The sequence below is a fragment of the Leguminivora glycinivorella genome, chromosome 25 (assembly GCF_023078275.1).
Source record: "Leguminivora glycinivorella isolate SPB_JAAS2020 chromosome 25, LegGlyc_1.1, whole genome shotgun sequence".
In the NCBI taxonomy this organism is placed as follows: domain Eukaryota; kingdom Metazoa; phylum Arthropoda; class Insecta; order Lepidoptera; family Tortricidae; genus Leguminivora; species Leguminivora glycinivorella.
Window position 1 is genome coordinate 10,674,536 of NC_062995.1, and position 17,026 is coordinate 10,691,561.

At 36.7% G+C, this 17,026-nt stretch overlaps 3 protein-coding genes across 3 annotated transcripts; 2 read left to right on the plus strand and 1 right to left on the minus strand.

Moving 5' to 3' along the window:
* Positions 1 to 132: 132 nt before the first annotated feature.
* Positions 133 to 1,277, minus strand: LOC125239141 (RNA-binding protein 48). Its single transcript, XM_048146644.1, has 2 exons — positions 1,100 to 1,277; positions 133 to 921 (listed from the first exon to the last, which is right to left on the minus strand). Exons 1-2 carry the CDS (start codon positions 1,208 to 1,210, stop codon positions 163 to 165), a joined length of 870 nt encoding a protein of 289 aa, XP_048002601.1. The 5' UTR covers positions 1,211 to 1,277; the 3' UTR covers positions 133 to 162.
* A 4,074-nt stretch (positions 1,278 to 5,351) lies between these two features.
* Positions 5,352 to 7,414, plus strand: LOC125239130. The gene is made up of 2 exons (XM_048146633.1): positions 5,352 to 6,853; positions 7,295 to 7,414. Exon 1 carries the CDS (start codon positions 5,460 to 5,462, stop codon positions 6,846 to 6,848), a length of 1,389 nt encoding a protein of 462 aa, XP_048002590.1. The 5' UTR covers positions 5,352 to 5,459; the 3' UTR covers positions 6,849 to 6,853; positions 7,295 to 7,414.
* A 144-nt stretch (positions 7,415 to 7,558) lies between these two features.
* Positions 7,559 to 16,284, plus strand: LOC125239144 (LSM12 homolog A-like). Its single transcript, XM_048146648.1, has 3 exons — positions 7,559 to 7,975; positions 12,756 to 12,893; positions 15,051 to 16,284. Exons 1-3 carry the CDS (start codon positions 7,673 to 7,675, stop codon positions 15,150 to 15,152), a joined length of 543 nt encoding a protein of 180 aa, XP_048002605.1. The 5' UTR covers positions 7,559 to 7,672; the 3' UTR covers positions 15,153 to 16,284.
* The last annotated feature ends 742 nt before the right edge of the window (positions 16,285 to 17,026 follow it).

The following is a 17,026-nucleotide window of genomic DNA, read 5'->3' on the forward strand; positions in this document are numbered from 1 at the left end:
TTCAGTGTATAGATCATTTTAAACACTATTGCCTTCTAGACAATTTCTGCACTCAATTAGATCATTTTGAGTTCTTATACCTATTTTAGGCAATTTGTTTATACTTTTTTGTTAATATTTATCAAAGTTTAAACCCAGTTGAAATAAAACTATTATTAAAACTCAACTCTTTTTATTTACATTAAATTTGATTTTATTTAAAGGTTTTTCTGGTATTTTGAAAATTTTAACACCCTCCTTTATGTTGTCATGTTCATTAACATTTGTAATAGTTTCTACATCTGTGGAAGTACAATCTACTATGTCTATGTTATTGTCTACAATATCAAATCTATGGGGCTTCTCTACAGTTACTATTGGAAGTGTTTCTACAAAGTTAACAGTACTTTTACTTACGTCTTTAACTTCATTTGTTATAAAACATGGTTTAAATCTTTTCTCTTCAACATGTCCTTTAAGTTTTCGTTTTCTAACAGAACCATCTAGAGATATAACATTAGTTTCGCCCATATTTAGTTTCGGCACTATTTGTTCAACTTCTGGCTGGGTTTCAACTTTTTTTTCTATATAAACTTCTTCATTTTGCAAATTTTTCAGCCGAGTTAAAACATCATGTTTCCTTTGCAATAATTTTATTCTGGTTTCGTCTACATCTTCCAATTCCGGAGCGTAGGTTATATGCAACGAACCTCCATAGAAGTTTTTAGTATCCAACATCCTCTTAGCTACTCTGGCTGATTGTATTTTCTCAAAAACAGCATGGCAAGTCTCAGTAAATTGTTCACTTTTGTAGTCTTTAGCCAAAGTAAATGATTTTAACCTTCCAAATTTCTGAAAAAGGGCTTTAGCTTCTTGCCGCAGATTGAGCGATGGAACCCCGAATATTAGGAGGTGGTTAGATTCACTGTTGATCGTGTATACCTGCGCCAAGAAGAAAAAAAATACAAGTTTCCTGAGACCTGTATTTGGTATTTGTAAAATGTATTTTATATCTTGGGTGGTGAAGAATCAAACTTTAATTAATAAATTAGACATTTTTGTATCAAAAAATTATATAAAATACTTGCCAATTAGTTATAGAAGCGGATCTAAAACTAACCTTAACAGCAGTTAATTTGCGACCTTGGCGGTAAGGCAGCCGCGTAGTGCACAGCTGCTGCTGCTCGTGGTGAGGCAGTATAACTTTATTATCACTATTTTCTTCTGACATATCCAAATAATCAGTTAAAATCCGAAGAGAAGCTCTGAAGATTCTTTAGTGTTTTTATTTACATGCTCATGACATTGACAGATATGCTGTTGCCTGCCGTTCCAAGCTGACAACTTAACAAGCGAAATCTACCAAATATAAAAATGGTAGATTTCGTTCATCAGAGAACTGGCAACCCTTGTATGTTCGAGCCATTTGTAAAAATGTCCATTCGGAAAAAGGGCGGGAAACTTCGGTCGCGGCGGACGCAGTTTTCGTAACTAAAGTTTTTGAAATTCTATTTTAAAGGATTGGAGTTGTATATTGTGTATATATTTGTAGATTTAGCTTTAGTTTTTGAGTATATTTAGTAGTTAGGTGTATATATTGATTGGTAAGTACTAATTCTATGTAATTTTTATGGGGGACGCTAAGCCCCCTGACCCTGGGGGAACAGTTCCCTCAGGGTCGAACACTCCTATGGATTATCTTATATCTGCACTTGAATCATCAATGGATACTGATGCGTCTGTATCCAATACCTCAGACATAACTTTAAAAAGGAAAATACTTTCGCGAATGTGTACGAATTGCAATAAAAGGAAACGCAAATCTGGGTCAGGAAAAAATAAAAGTACGGATTGTGTGTGTGCTGATGAAATTAAAGTTCAAAACAAAAAAGATAATGTTCATACTAATCCACAACCAACTGAAAAACCGAATCCCGTTCCCATTGTAAATGCAAACTCTGAAAGTTCAAATACTAATAATGTCCCACCGACTCATGTGCCTGTTGGCCGCGTCCGCTACCAACAGTCTGACATTGCTCCTTTTGTTGTTCATGTTCAAAGAGAAGCCAGCAGTGATGGCACAACTCTCCATCCCATAACTTTTGGTCGCTTTATGCGACAAAACAACATCCAAGGTGTTGTGAATGGCAGTTTAAAGAGAATAGGCAGAAATAGAGTCAGTATTTCATTTGCTACACACACTGATGCCAACAACTTCCTAAGTAATGACAACTTAGGTAAAAACAAATACAATGCTTTCGTCCCAACATTCAATGTCACTCGCATGGGAGTAATTAAAGGTGTACCCCTTGATTTGACTGATGATGAAGTACTGACTTCTATCAACTTGCCAATTGGTTGTGGACCAATTATCAAAATAAGAAGAATAAAAAGAAAAATGTTTGTCAATGACAGTAGTCAATTTGTAAATACTGGTACAGTTATACTTACCTTTGATGGACAAATACTACCTACTCGAGTATACATGTGTTACATGGCTCTGCCTGTAGAGTTATACATATATCCCACTGTTCAGTGCTATTTTTGTTGCCGATATGGGCATGTGAAAAGCCAGTGCCGCTCCAATCCAAGGTGCTTTAAATGTGGACAAGGTCACTCTGGTGATTCTTGTGATGTTGAGGAGGATGACTTCCAGTGTTGCTTGTGTAAGGGTTCCCATCAAGCCACAAGCAAGAAATGTTTGGAATATAACAGACAAAAAGCTATCAAAGAAACAATGAGCAAAAGTTGTATTTCATACATGGAAGCTTCTAAAGTACATCCACCAGTTTCGAAGGTATCATATGCTGAGGCTTTACTTGCAACACCATTGTCATCCACCTCACAATCTCAAGAAGATTTATATAACAATCAGGATAAAACACCTATGTTGAATAAACAATCATATAAAAAAACTGTCTTCCTCAAACCCAGGGCTCCTGTAAAGCTAGGAAAAGGTTATGATAAAAATGCTCATTTTGAAATCACTAGACAACCTACTATACAAAGAGATAAACCAGTTTTTAACAATAGCACAAATGAAAACCCTAGTTTTGATGATATTGTAAAATCTATCATTGATTTAATGTCTCAGTCAAAAACCTTTTCACCGTCCAACGTTGCCGCAGTAATTAATGCTTTATATCAAATTAAGATCAACAATAATGGATCACAGGGCCCTAGTGGTGCAGTGGAATGTTCGCAGTCTAATCAGTAGGAAACAAGATTTAATACATGTTATTAATAAAAATGACCCCTTTCTCATCTGTGTCCAAGAAACATGGTTGAGAAAGGATTCATTGTTTAAAATACCAGGATATGTCTGTCTCAGAGAGGACAGACCTGATGGGTATGGCGGAGTGGCCATACTTGTCAAAAACTCACTAACTTATAATTATGTCACTTTACCTGTACATAGTGATGAAATATCTGTTATAGCAGTGGTTGTAAATAGCATTTGTTTTGTATCATTATATTATAAACAACCAAATAATAATATTCTTATAGAAATAAATGAAATTTTTAAGTCCCTGCCTAAACCATTTGTTTGCTTAGGGGATTTTAATGCTCACCATGAGTTCTGGGGCTCTGCTCAAACTTTATACTATGGAGAAAGGTTATTGGAAATAATTAGTGAACATAATTTATGCATTTTAAACACTGGATCTCCTACTAGGCTTGCTCGAAATCCAAGTGCAATAGATCTGTCTATATGTACTCCAGATCTTGCTTCATCTTTATCATGGTCAACAGCAGATTCCACTTATGGTAGTGACCACTTTCCTATATACATTACCTTTCCTTTTTATAAGACTCCACGAACACATGCCAGAGAGCCCCGTATTAAACATAAACTGATTGATGACAAATGGGATGAGTATAGAGAGGCTGTAGTAAAAAGAATTAATATTTTGCCAGTAATAAACAACTCAAATATATTAGAGAGCTCTCAAGCATTTGCCTTAGCTCTGGTGGAGGCAGCTAATGAAACCTTTCCATTAAAGAGCAGAGGTCCGGAGTTCATTCCATCCCCACCTTGGTGGGATTCAGATTGCACTGTTGCAATTAAGCAAAGAAAGGAGGCAGAGAAAAAGTATTGTCAAGAAATGACTGATATTAACTTTGATAACTACTTAGAAGTCGCTAAATCAACTAAAGAATTACTTAGAAAAAAAAAGTTTGAAGGGTGGCATAGATTTTGTAAATCATTGAGTCCAAATGTAGCTCCATCAATTGTTTGGCAAAATATTAGGAGGTTTCGATCAGCATTTAAAGACACACAAAGTAAAATATCTCCATCTTTAGCAGACCAGGTTATGGATCGTTTGGGTCCACCTTATGTCCCAGAACACCCTATGATTCTCAGGCCACTCATGTTATCTAAAAATGATTCAGAAGATGTTTTAAATTCCCCTTTTTCGCTTTGTGAACTGAAAGGAGTACTTTCTTCGACTAAAGATTCCGCACCCGGTGAAGACGGGATCCCTTATTCTTTCGTATCAAAACTGGACGATAACAGTCTCTGCTACCTTCTTTCTTTGATTAACAATGTTATGATTACAGGCTCTGTTCCCAAAGAATGGAGAACACAAACATTGATTTTAATACCGAAACCAAATAAACCTACTTCAGACCCCAAATCGTATAGACCCATAGCCTTATCATCTGTAATAGCTAAAGTCGCAGAACACCTAGTAAAAATACGATTAGAATGGTTTCTAGAACACAATAAACTCTTAAGTTGTAATCAATTTGGCTTTAGAAAAGGTAAATGTACTCTTGACAGTTTAAGCATCCTTACCACAGATATAAGAATAAGTTTCTCTAAAAATGACTCCTTAGTTGCTGCCTTTTTAGACATAAATTCTGCTTATGATAACGTCAACATTTCAATCTTAAAAAATAAATTAATCAAATTAGATGTTCCTAACTTTCTTATTAATTTTATAATCAATATGCTGTATGAAAGGTTTATAAATTATCACTTAGAAGAACCTGGAAATAAAGTTATTAAAAGAACTGTCTGGAAGGGTCTACCACAAGGTTCGGTCTTGAGCCCTTTATTGTATAACATTTATACTTATGATCTGGAACTTTCTGTTGGAGGACAGGTGGACGTCCTTCAATATGCGGATGATTTGCTTTTGTATGTTTCGGGGAGTTCTTTAGAAAACATTAGTAACACAATGTCCTCATCCTTGAACGCCTTAAATAGTTGGTTGGATAATAATGGGTTAGATCTTTCACCTTCTAAAAGCTCTGTTGTTGTTTTTTCACGAAAAAAAAATACTCCACTTATTAATATAAATTATAATGGTTGTCCACTGGTAATTAAAGATAGTGTTAAATTTCTGGGAGTTATATTAGATCGTAAGCTTACTGGAATTCCCCATTTTGAACATGTTGTTGTAAAATGTGAACGTAACCTGAATATATTAAGATGCCTGACAGGGGTCTGGTGGGGAGCCCACCCTTTTACTATGAGATTACTATATAATGCTTTAATAAGAAGTGTTTTAGATTACGGCACCTACCTCTTACACCCTGGAAATGTTAAAGCGACTCAAAAACTAGATTCAGTACAGGCCAAAGCTTTAAGATTAGTTACAGGGGCTATGAAATCAAGCCCAATAAGTTGCTTGCAAGTAGAATGTTGCGATCCACCTCTTGCCTTTAGAAGACAGTTTCTATGTGACAAATTCTTTTTCCGTTCTGTGCAACTATATTCTCATCCACTACTTCCAAAAGTAAAGCAATTAGCTGAATTGGTTGAAACAGGTAACTATTGGACCCATAAGGATTCTCCTTGTGTTGTTAAGAGTTATAAAAAATACAAAAGTCTAGAAGCACCGACTTATAGAAGTGAGACTCTTCCTTTATATCAACACTCATACAACAGTCTCATTACTAATCCAGATATTAGATTTAACATCGGTATATCTAAACACGATATAAATCCAAAAATAGATTTTTTGAACCTTCTTAACAATGACTGGAGTAATTGGCACTGTTTGTACACAGATGCCTCTAAACATGGTGATAGAAGTTGCGTTGGTGTTGGAGTCTTTCATTCACAATACAAAGGATTACAACTTATTAAACTGCCACCTGAAAGTTCTGTCTACACTGGTGAATGTTATGGTTTACTTAAAGCTATAGAATATGTACTTATGTTGAAGATACCTAAAACAATAATTTTTTCAGACTCCCGTAGTGCTTTAGAAGCAATAATGAGGTTTCCATTTAAATCACATAAACAGTCCCCTGTCGTGTTTAACATTAGGAGCCTTTTATACAAATGTTCCCAAAAGAGTTGTGCTGTCGTGCTGGCTTGGGTGCCAAGCCATGTGGGTGTCCCTGGGAATGAGAGAGCTGACCAACTGGCAAATGAGGCTATTCACGTGGGAGACATTGTACCATATCATAACTATTGTCATGACTTAATCAATTTGTCGAAAGCGTATTTGTATGATAATTGGAATGGGATTTGGAATAAGGAAACATCAAAAGGTGAACATTATCGGCGTATTCAGCCGGCAATTCCAAAGAAACCATGGTTTACAAGAGTATCATTTTCAAAAACTGTGACGTCAACATTATGCAGAATGCGCCTGGGGCATGTTTGTTCCCCGGCGCATTTACATAAAATAAATAAAAAGCCGGATCCTCATTGCTCTTGTGGCGAATATGGGGACCTAAACCATATTTTCTTTGCATGTACTCTTCACGATCGCTCTGATTTTCTTTCTAGTCTTGAATTACTACGCATCCCATTTCCCACATCCATACTTTGCTTGCTGTGTAATTATTCGTATGATATTTATAAGGCCATATCAGTATTTTTAGAAAAGAACGATATAAAATTGTAGTATAAATAGTACATTACATCAGAGGCCGGGAAAATGAGGATTTCCGGCCAAGTGGGTATATACGGCCGAGCGAGCGTGCGAGCGAGGCCGGATAGGGATACGAGGCCGGGAATCCGTTTTCACGCCGAGGCATGTATAGTGCTTTTCTCAAACATACAATGAAATAAAAAAAAAATGCTCTAAAGGACAATATTTTATTTATTAAGTGACAAAATACAAATACACTCAAACGTCAAGTGTGACAAGTATCCAGGTCACACAAAAATTAAAAAAAAAGTGACATGACAGTACTGACAGCTTACTTAAAAAAGTTACTTTGCAGGCCTAGGCCTAAAAAATAATATGAAATCCCTTTACAGTCCCCTCGAGTTGTTGCGCCCAAAAAGCGATACTTCCCAGCCCATTTTAAGGAACGTAAAGACAATATTTCATTGCATGTTTGAGAAAATGTATATATCATATCGAATCCAATCCTTTCCTTTCCAAATTACCGTAATATCCGTATTTCCTAATTCCTAGTTTCCCTAACTTTAACTCTTTCACTTGTCGTTGGCTAATGTAACAAAAGCCAGAAGAAAAAAAAAAAAAAAATGTCCATTCAGTTGACACTTAAATTATATTTAGGTCACAAAACGCGTGTTAATTCAATGCTGTGCAATAACAAAACGCAAAAGAAAAGAAACTTCAAAAATTTCAATGGCCGACGTCTCGTCGCCCCAACAAAACATTTGAACACGTTGAACTTACATAATTGCTTTATAAGAAGCCATTGAGCTGCATGCCACCGGCTTATATAACGTAAACCCCTAAAACAACTCTTCAAAATGTCAACAGTCGTGTCTGACTGCTTTACCATCGGCAGTATAGTAGCAACCCGAACATGTTACAACCAAGAAATAGAAGGCGAAGTTTTGGCCTTCGATCCTCAAACGAAGATGTTGATATTGAAATGTCCATCATCCAGCGGTAATCCTAAACGCCACGATGTGAATATTGTTAATTTATCGTTAGTCAGCGACGTGCAAATTAAGAAAGAAGTGACCGCCGTACCGGAAGCTCCCCAGAGCCTAAATCTACACAGACTTAACACTAGAGTACGAAATTCTATTGAGAATAAGAGAAGACTAGTAAGTACAAGTTTTTTTATTGCATGTTATTATATTTTGGAACTTCGAAGCTCCATTTTAACCACGTGTTTGGACAATACCCTACTTATACAACATTACAGCTCAATACAAAGTCTTGTTTGGGTTGTTGTCCATGCGTGACAGTCATGATAATTGGTTCCTTATAAAAATGCACGGATTTCTATCTTGTATTGTTATTTAGGGCAAGCTGATGCAACATGGATGTAATTTTTGTGGCCTACTTTTGATGGATGGATGGATGGTAGGTATTGAGATTGGAGAAACTTATTAGAGCAACTGCATTCCCTTAAATATTGCCATGATTTGAAATTAAATTATTTATAGATCAAAATATAAAAGACTAGCGACCCGCCCTGGCTTCGCACGGGTACTATACCTACATGTAAACCTTCCTCTACAATCACTCTATCTATTAAAAAAAACCGCATCAAAATCCGTTGCGTAGTTTTAAAGATTTAAGCATACATAGGGACATAGGGACAGAGAAAGCGACTTTGTTTTATACTATGTAGTGATACTATGTAGTGATGTTGAAAAGAATAGTAAATGTATCTTTCCGCAGTCTACCATCTCTAGGGTGTTTCATGTTTGTATGGGAAAAATAAAATTGTGATATGTTTTCTGACTTCGCTCGGCTTTCGGTTCTAGCTTATCTTAAACGCCTATATACCAAATTTCAAGTGATTTGGACGTTGTTTAGAGGTCGCGCTGGATGAACAGTTTGAAAAAAGGTCGCTAAAAAGTAATGTTACTCAATTTTATTTTTAAATAAAACAATAGAGTAGTTGTAGCTTATTTGAAAGTAAAAGTAAACTTATTAAACTTAAAATACAATAGTTGTAACATCCATTCTTGATAAAATAAGTCATCATCATCAGTTAGCTTACATGTGTAAGACGCAACCTTATCTTTTGTTCGCAAGTAGTAACGCATTTTCTATGATGTTCGACGACTTTCAGCGAGAACCGTTTTGCTCTTCATCTTTGACTGGAGCGTTAATTTTTATTATTAAATATATAGGTATACATACTCTTCTTTGCAGTATGATAGACTATTGTTAGACTATCGACCACGTCTGGTGTTAGGGCTACAATAATCGCTAACATCCTGGACATTAAATAGTTCGAAGACAAAAATCAAAAAGGTAAGTAGGGTCTATATCCCGGTCATTATACTTAAGTCAAAGAACGATCTTGTTTTCTTCTTTGTCGTCACACTCTTGGCAGAGTGGTCGTGGTCGTCACATCAGGGGTGGTAGCAAGCTTAAGGACTGTATCGTTAATTATAGGGACACAACAAACCTCGTCTAAATGTTGACATGTGCATAATTTTGTATTATTATGGTCCGAGAGTATGATCTGAAGGTATTGGTAAGTACTATTTGATATAAGAAGGTCTGATATTTTTTTTATTTTAGGGACTTTATGGTACTTTCATTAAGGTCTAGCAAATACATTTCGGACAACCCCTAATCTGGCTTAATTTGAGAATATCTAAAAGACTTTTTGTACGATTTCGACAAACAAAGGTTAATATGCTGCCAAAATATATTTTTTAAGAGTCCTCTTCATGGTTGTTCAATTGGGTACTTGCAGAATAAATGCGGTGAATTTATATAATTAAAAAAAAACGCATTTTTGAGCAACGTTCCGGTTTGCCGTAAATTTTTGATACAAGCAGGATGAGAGAAATAGATAAAAAAATTAGGCATAGGCCAATGTCTAATAGACATTCATGGTGTTTGAACAGTGCCTAAACCAGATCGATATAAACAGTGTATGATAGTTAAATTCGACATCAAAGTCGGAGTTAGCGTAAGCACCATGCCACATTCTCTAAATGGCCGCCATACACAGATCATGAACTTTATATTTTTTAAATAACAGTGGCTAGACTATGTCTAGATATTCTGCTTTGTGGATCATGTGTCGTTGAGGTTCGCACTGTACAATTTTTTTTCGCAATTGTGTCGTCTTGTACGCACTTTGTGAATTTTCTAGTAGCATTTGTCCGAAATCGTAATTGGTACTCGGGAGGATTAAGTCAATGCTGTCTAAACCACATGCTTTACGTTGAGTTTTTAGGACAAAATGCGTATCTTATTATGTGCCTTATTAAGCCCATGTCTTGTTATAAGAAAAAAATATAATAGCAAATAAATACGGCTACTCAAAGTTGTCTCCATATTTAACGATACAGTCTTTAACAATGCATCGACATTCCTTACGCATACGTAGAGTGGGACTGGGACACTAAGTGCAGCCTTGACTTGGCTGGTCCATCGCATCTGAACCTTGTCCAGGATACTCTTAGCTTTCTTCTGCAGCACCACATTTCTAGGAAATCTATCTTCTTTTCCCTTGAAGTCCACGTCTCAGCACCGTAAAGAAATATGGGAAAATTGGGAGATACTAATGCCCTGACAAGTCGCATTTTAGTGGCATTTGTGATGAAGATTCTCCATATTTTGCCGAGCCGGTCCATGGCGGACCTGGTGATAGCCAATGTGCCGTTTGATATCATCCACCTATCCTGTTATCAGTGCCCCGAGAGGGCCGAGAGACCACTGCTTCATGCCAAAAACAGGACAAAAATCCAAAAAAACTTGTTCCATAGAAGGAAGTCGAGCGTCCAAAAAAATACCATAAGGAACCTTGCCTAGAAACTAAATGCCACGTCAACTAGTATTTTTTTTAAAAGAACTTGCTTCAATATAAAAACTTTTCATTAAAATCACTTTTAAACCACCTACTACAAAAAGTTACATAAGTTTTGTTTCTAGCCTTTCCTGCGCCCATACCAACTAACTTCTTCAGACAAAAGTTGCCACAGTGTGCGACCTCTAAATATTGTCCGATTTTTCTGATTTTTGGTTTGTGGGCTCTGTATAGGTGTAGAAACAAGAAGAAAAGCGAAGTCAAAGATAAATCAAAATTTTGGAAAAATGAAACACCCTAACCATCTCTGGTACAATATTTTGGGTCATGCAACATATTTACAATATTTACACAGTCACAAAAAGCTAAACATTTTGGTGTGAATAAGGATTTATAAAATTTAGATTTGATTAAACTACTGTTAAATGTTTGAGGAATATCACAAATATTTATATGTAAACCTACCTCTTGAGTTGTTTTTGCTCTACATGCATATAAGTATTCTTATGGAGCACTGTAGAGCATACAAAATTTGTAAAAAAAAACCTCACCTAATGCAAATGCTAAATAATTATACTCAATTATTATTTATACACACATTTATACCACAGCGATTTTCTTTCAACCCCTTATCCCTTATTTGCCAAGAGTGGCACTGAAGCTTTGGTAGTTTCGTGTGCTCTGCCTACCCCTTTATGGGATACAGGCGTGATTGTATGTATGTATGTATGTAACAAATTAAATTATTTTCATAGTGTCATGTCACACTACTATTAAACTTTAAGCTGAAATGAATGCAACGAAATGGAAAAGAAAGAAATGTGAAGAAAACAAAGGTTATCTGGTAGAGGCTCTTTAGCAATAAGACCGCCTGTTGTCTGCCTCTATTTATAATCATTTGTTTTGTCTCCACTGTATCTTTTGCTGAGGTGTGCCAATAAAGATTATTCTATCTATCTAAGAAGAAATGTAAGAATAAATTACCAAGGCCTCCAAGTGTTTCTAGCTTTGGACAGTTGGAGGCCGTTAACATTTTTTTCTTTGTATTTATTTATTTATTTCAAAAATAGTGATACAGCATGACAGTATTAAATACTAAATCACTGCAAAACTAAAAACAAGTACAAAACATTTTTTATACATGATAAACTGTTGAAAGACGTACATCCATCCTCTCGCAGAACCTCAATAATTTATCGCGCACAGCACTCCATCTGCCAGCAAATAAATCGCACTCAGGTGCTGATGCTAAGAGAGCATTCAGGAGGGGCAAAGGGCGAACAAGAGGGGATTTTCTGTGAGACACGGTTCGTGATACTGGGCCTACAAATAAACCACGATCACGAGGCCGGAAATTGACTCTGGTCGGCATAGGGACATAAAGGCGCAGTAATTGCGCTACGAGTTCAGGACAGTCTGATTCACCTCGTAAGACGCCACAGGCTGTAGTGAGATGCTTAAAATTTCGTCTTACCTCTAAGGAGTTGAAGCCTAAACAACCAAGCAAATATGTGTTGTATGTGACATTTATTTCAGTTTAGAAAAAACTGTATATCAAAACATACAAGGAACTAATGTTGTAAATTTTTGCGTAGTATACATTTATTACAGTCTTATTGCGCCTACTACAGGAAACACCATATGGTATTGATAGTAAAATAAATAAAAAATAAAATAAAATAGTATATTACGATACAAGTGCGTAAAAAAGGATCGTGTCGATTTAAAACACTCCCTTCGGTCGTGTTTTAATTTATCGCCACTCGTTTCGAACTTCCTTTTCGCACGTGTATCGTACGACGTTTTTCAGTACAGATGAGCCTCCGAAGTTTCGACCTGGCATATAATGAACCACTTCTCGCACTAGTGCGTAAAAAAACACCATCTGTACTGAAAAAGCCTTTTATTTCTAGTAAGACAGTTTACAGAAATCAGAAAAATATATACATTAACTATTATAAATGATGTCACAGGTATTGATAACGATCTTTATTGATAACTAACCCCTTTTTCAGTTGATATTTTATATGTTAGCATGACTTGAAGAGTAAGATGCTTCTTCAAAAAAAAGTTGTTATGATAATAAATCTCTCCGTGTCCAGGTTTCAGCACTATCAGCATGCTTGGACCCGGAGGGCCAGCGGCTATTCCTGGCCATCGCGCGGGTGATCGACGACGTCTCCTGGGCCGGACAGAACATCCGCGTCTACAATGAGGTCACCATCTCACCGCCTTATAAGGTACGAGAAAAATTGATGGCTGATTTGATCCTGTTACCCCTCAGAGTCATTACTTCATTAGGGATTAGTGATGGGCTGAATATGGATTATTGCCGAATACGAATATTCGGCCGAACATTTTTATACTAAAGGAAAAAATGGAAAAATTTACGCTTCCGGCGGGACTTGAACCCGCATCCTTTTTGCAATCTGTGCAATGCTCTTAACCAATTGCTCTTAACAAATTTTTCCATTTTTTTTTTCCTTTAATATAAAAATGTTTAGAATCGTTAGCAGACGTTTCTGCTTAATAAAAATTAATTCGGCCGAACATTCGGTTCAGCTTTTACCGAACCGTACATTCGGCCGAATATTCGGTTACGCCATATTTCTAAAGTCGATGTTAAGATTAAAACTAGTAAATGATTGGTAACGGTTACATATGTTACTACAACTATGTTCTTATGAATTATGATTTCGTGGATAACTAAAACTCAGTTAAAATAATTTTGAACTCTTCTCAACTCTTAAACTACGGTTTTTTAACTTTAAAAAGAAACAATTTTATTTACATTTTGAATTTTTGACGCCTAATTATCTCTTTTTAGTAGTTCCTTAGAAAACTATACTAAAATAAAATAGTAGCTTATTATCCAATAGAATACTTAAGATCTTCATTAGTTATTTGCTTTGTTTATTCGGTAAATATTCGGCAATGCAACCGAATTATTCGGCCGAATACGAACTTTGAAAAACTTGCCGAATATGCCGAATACCGAATATTTACCGAATATTCGGCCCATCTCTATTAGGGATACTCTCGGAAGATTCTTTCAGTTTTACAATCGTGGGTGACTAATTATATCGGGTATACACATATCTTTATTCATGTTAGAGTGGTGAAAAACTTTGTGTTTCACTTAATAGCAAAGCTTGTAACCAATTACTTAATTAATAATTAATTAATTGTAAGCTTTTAACCAATGTACCTTGAAACCCTCACAAGACTCAAGATTCCACATCTAGAACCTCTCGCTATGCTCGCGGTTCAATATTGGAATCTTTCGCTTGCTCGAGTGTCAATATGAGCACGTGCGTTAAGTGGTTAAATGCCTTGTTCCCTAAATACCGCTCATAAATTTAGTACTTTTTGAAGGTGATGTAACGTAAATCATAATATTTTCTCCCTGTTACTTGCTTTAACAGGGCTATTGTGATTTGAATGATTCACGGTTATTTTCATTAGACTTATATTGACCGGGATATAGACCGTGATTACCTTTTTGATTTTTGTCGAGCTCCCGATATTAAAGGTAATCACGGTCTATATCCCGGTCAGTATAAGTCTAACGGCTCAGCCACGGCATTGGTCTAAGCGCGACAGCGGCGAGCGGCGGCCATACATTGAAGCGAGACACAGCGATGGGACTTTTCATTCGCACGTATGGCTGCCGCTCGCCGCTGCCGCGCTTAGACCAATGTCGTGGCTGGGCCATAAGGGCTATTGTGATATAATAACATACAGTTTAGATGTACCTTAGTGACTTTTTATGGAGAAATCCCAACTCAACAATCACTCGAAATTGACCAAATTTTAGCAAAAAAACGTTTTTTTCAACGTATATATTACTACACGCAATAAATTCAAGTTTTGGCTCTATTTTTTGCTCAAATTAAGATCAAAGTATTATAGATATAATCAACAGTTAGTTAAGATTACTTATACTTTCTTCATAATTTGAGTTGAAGTATTTTTCCAAGGCGTAAGGCCTCTTAAGCAAAAACTTTGCCCCCTTGTAGAACAAATGACTATTGTCATAAATTAAATATAACAAGATCATACCATCCCATACATTAAAATGCGACCGCCTAAGACCGCGCTTACACTACACCACACATAGATGGCGCCAAAAAAAAAATGTCTTGTAGCTTTCGATTATACTTGTAGATGGCGTTAAGTGTCACTTTTGACATAGATTACGGCTCGGAATTGACACTTAATGCCAATCTACAAATAATCGGTGGCAACAAGGCATTTTTTGTGGCGCCATCTATGTGTGGTGGAGTGTAAGCGCGTTCGTAGGCGGTCGCATTTTAATGTATGGGATGGTATGATCTTGTTATATTTAATTTATGCTATTGTCCAACATATGTAAGTTTATAAGTATTATGTTGCAGGTGGAGAATGTGGCTGGCGAGCCGGAATCGAAGCCCTACAACTACATCCGCAAGTTCGTGGAGCGACACTGGAGCGACCGCGAGCTCCCAGCGCACCAATAGTACCCCACACTAGTCTAACTTGTCGGTGCGAAACAGGGGAAGCTAGCTAAGCAAAGAGTTGGAACTTACATCAGTAAATTCGAGTTATTTGTAGCGACATCTAGCGTCAAACACGCGTCAAATAGCGTAAATTATCAGTACCACTACTCGACACTATGTGTCGACACTTCGACAGTGTCGCGTCTGCCAAAAAAAATAATATTAAAAGAGTTTACAACTTAAAGTCGACGTCAATAGAATTTGTGAACAATGTAAACACACCTTGTAGTCAAAATGTCTTTAATTTCCATTGTAATTCATCAGATACTGGCTAAATCCATGTGTTATTCAATCAATTCATATCACATTATGATCCTCAACCTTTAAAATAATAAAATTGTGCTAGAATATTGATATTTTATAAAATGGTTTGTTTACATTGTTGATAATATCTATTGACGGCAATTTTATATTACAAGCAGAAGGAATTAAAAACAGAATACTGATTAATACTATTGTAATATTAGCTAAAAATTGTTGAACATTAGACTTTTCATTTGTCGCGACATCTATTGACAAGTAGCAGTAATGATGGTTTACGCTATTTGACGCGTGTTTGACGCTAGATGTCGCTACAAAACACTCGAATGTACTGATGTATCAAGTTACAACTCCTTCCTTATTTATTCGTCTGGTATGGAATGTTTATTCTGTGGTGATGAGAGGCATTAAGGCACTGGTTTCACCTAAAGCGACTGCGCGATGAGCTATAGTAAACTGTGGAATGAATTGTCGCCTGCGGTTTTTCCCGGCCGATACGACCTTCAAATCTTCAAGAAAAGAGCGTAAAGGCCGGCAACGCACCTCCAACACCTCTGGTGTTTCGGGTGTCCATGGGCGGCGGTGATCGCTTACCATCAGGCGAGCTGTCTGCTCGTTTGCCTCCTATCCCATTAAAAAAAAGAGAGAGAGAGCGAATTACTGCCTAAACCGCTCGGCCATCGGGTCACGAAGGTAAGGGTGAACGGACGATGATGGTTCGATTCCAGCTCGGGACAATTGGAGGCCTTGGTCACTTTTTCTTTGTATATGACATTTATTTCATGTTTGTTGACCGGTCTGGCTCAGTCGGTAGTGACCCTGCCTGCTAAGCCGCGGTCTCGGGTTCGAATCCCGGTGAAGGCATTTATTTGTGTGATGAGCACAGATATTTGTTCCTGAGTCATGGATGTGTTCTATGTATATAAGTATGTATTTATCTGTTTAAGTATATATATCGTCGCTTAGCACCCATAATACAAGCTTTGCTTAGTTTGGGGCTAAGTTGATCTGTGTAAGGTGTCCCCAATATTTATTTATTTTATTTGTTTATCGCGTCTCTTATTTACACGGGAGTGACTATCCTTTGTTCGTTCCTGTGACCGATAGCTCGTAGCTTTCTCGCGTTCGGTGGGACTAGTGCCTAAGGTAAGGACCCTTCAACACGTAAAGTCACATCTGTTCGTGATAAGTTAGACTAGCAATGTTTCGAAACATTATTTGTACTACCAAGTTGTATACATCTAAGTGCTATAAATGTACACCTTTAGTGTATAACTCTAATGTGGCATTATAAATCAAAAGGCCGCCTATAGCATAGATTAGATATACTTATTAAGATCATACCATCCCATACATTAAAATGCGACCATCTAAGAACGCGCATACACTACACCACACATAGATGGCGCCACAAAAAAATGTCTTGTAGCTTTCGATTATACTTTTAGATTAGCGTTAACGCCATCTTCAAGTATAATCGATGGTAACAAGGCATTTTTTGTGGCGCCATCTATGTGTGGTGGAGTGTAAGCGCGGTCTTAGGCGGTCGCATTTTAATGTATGGGACGGTATGA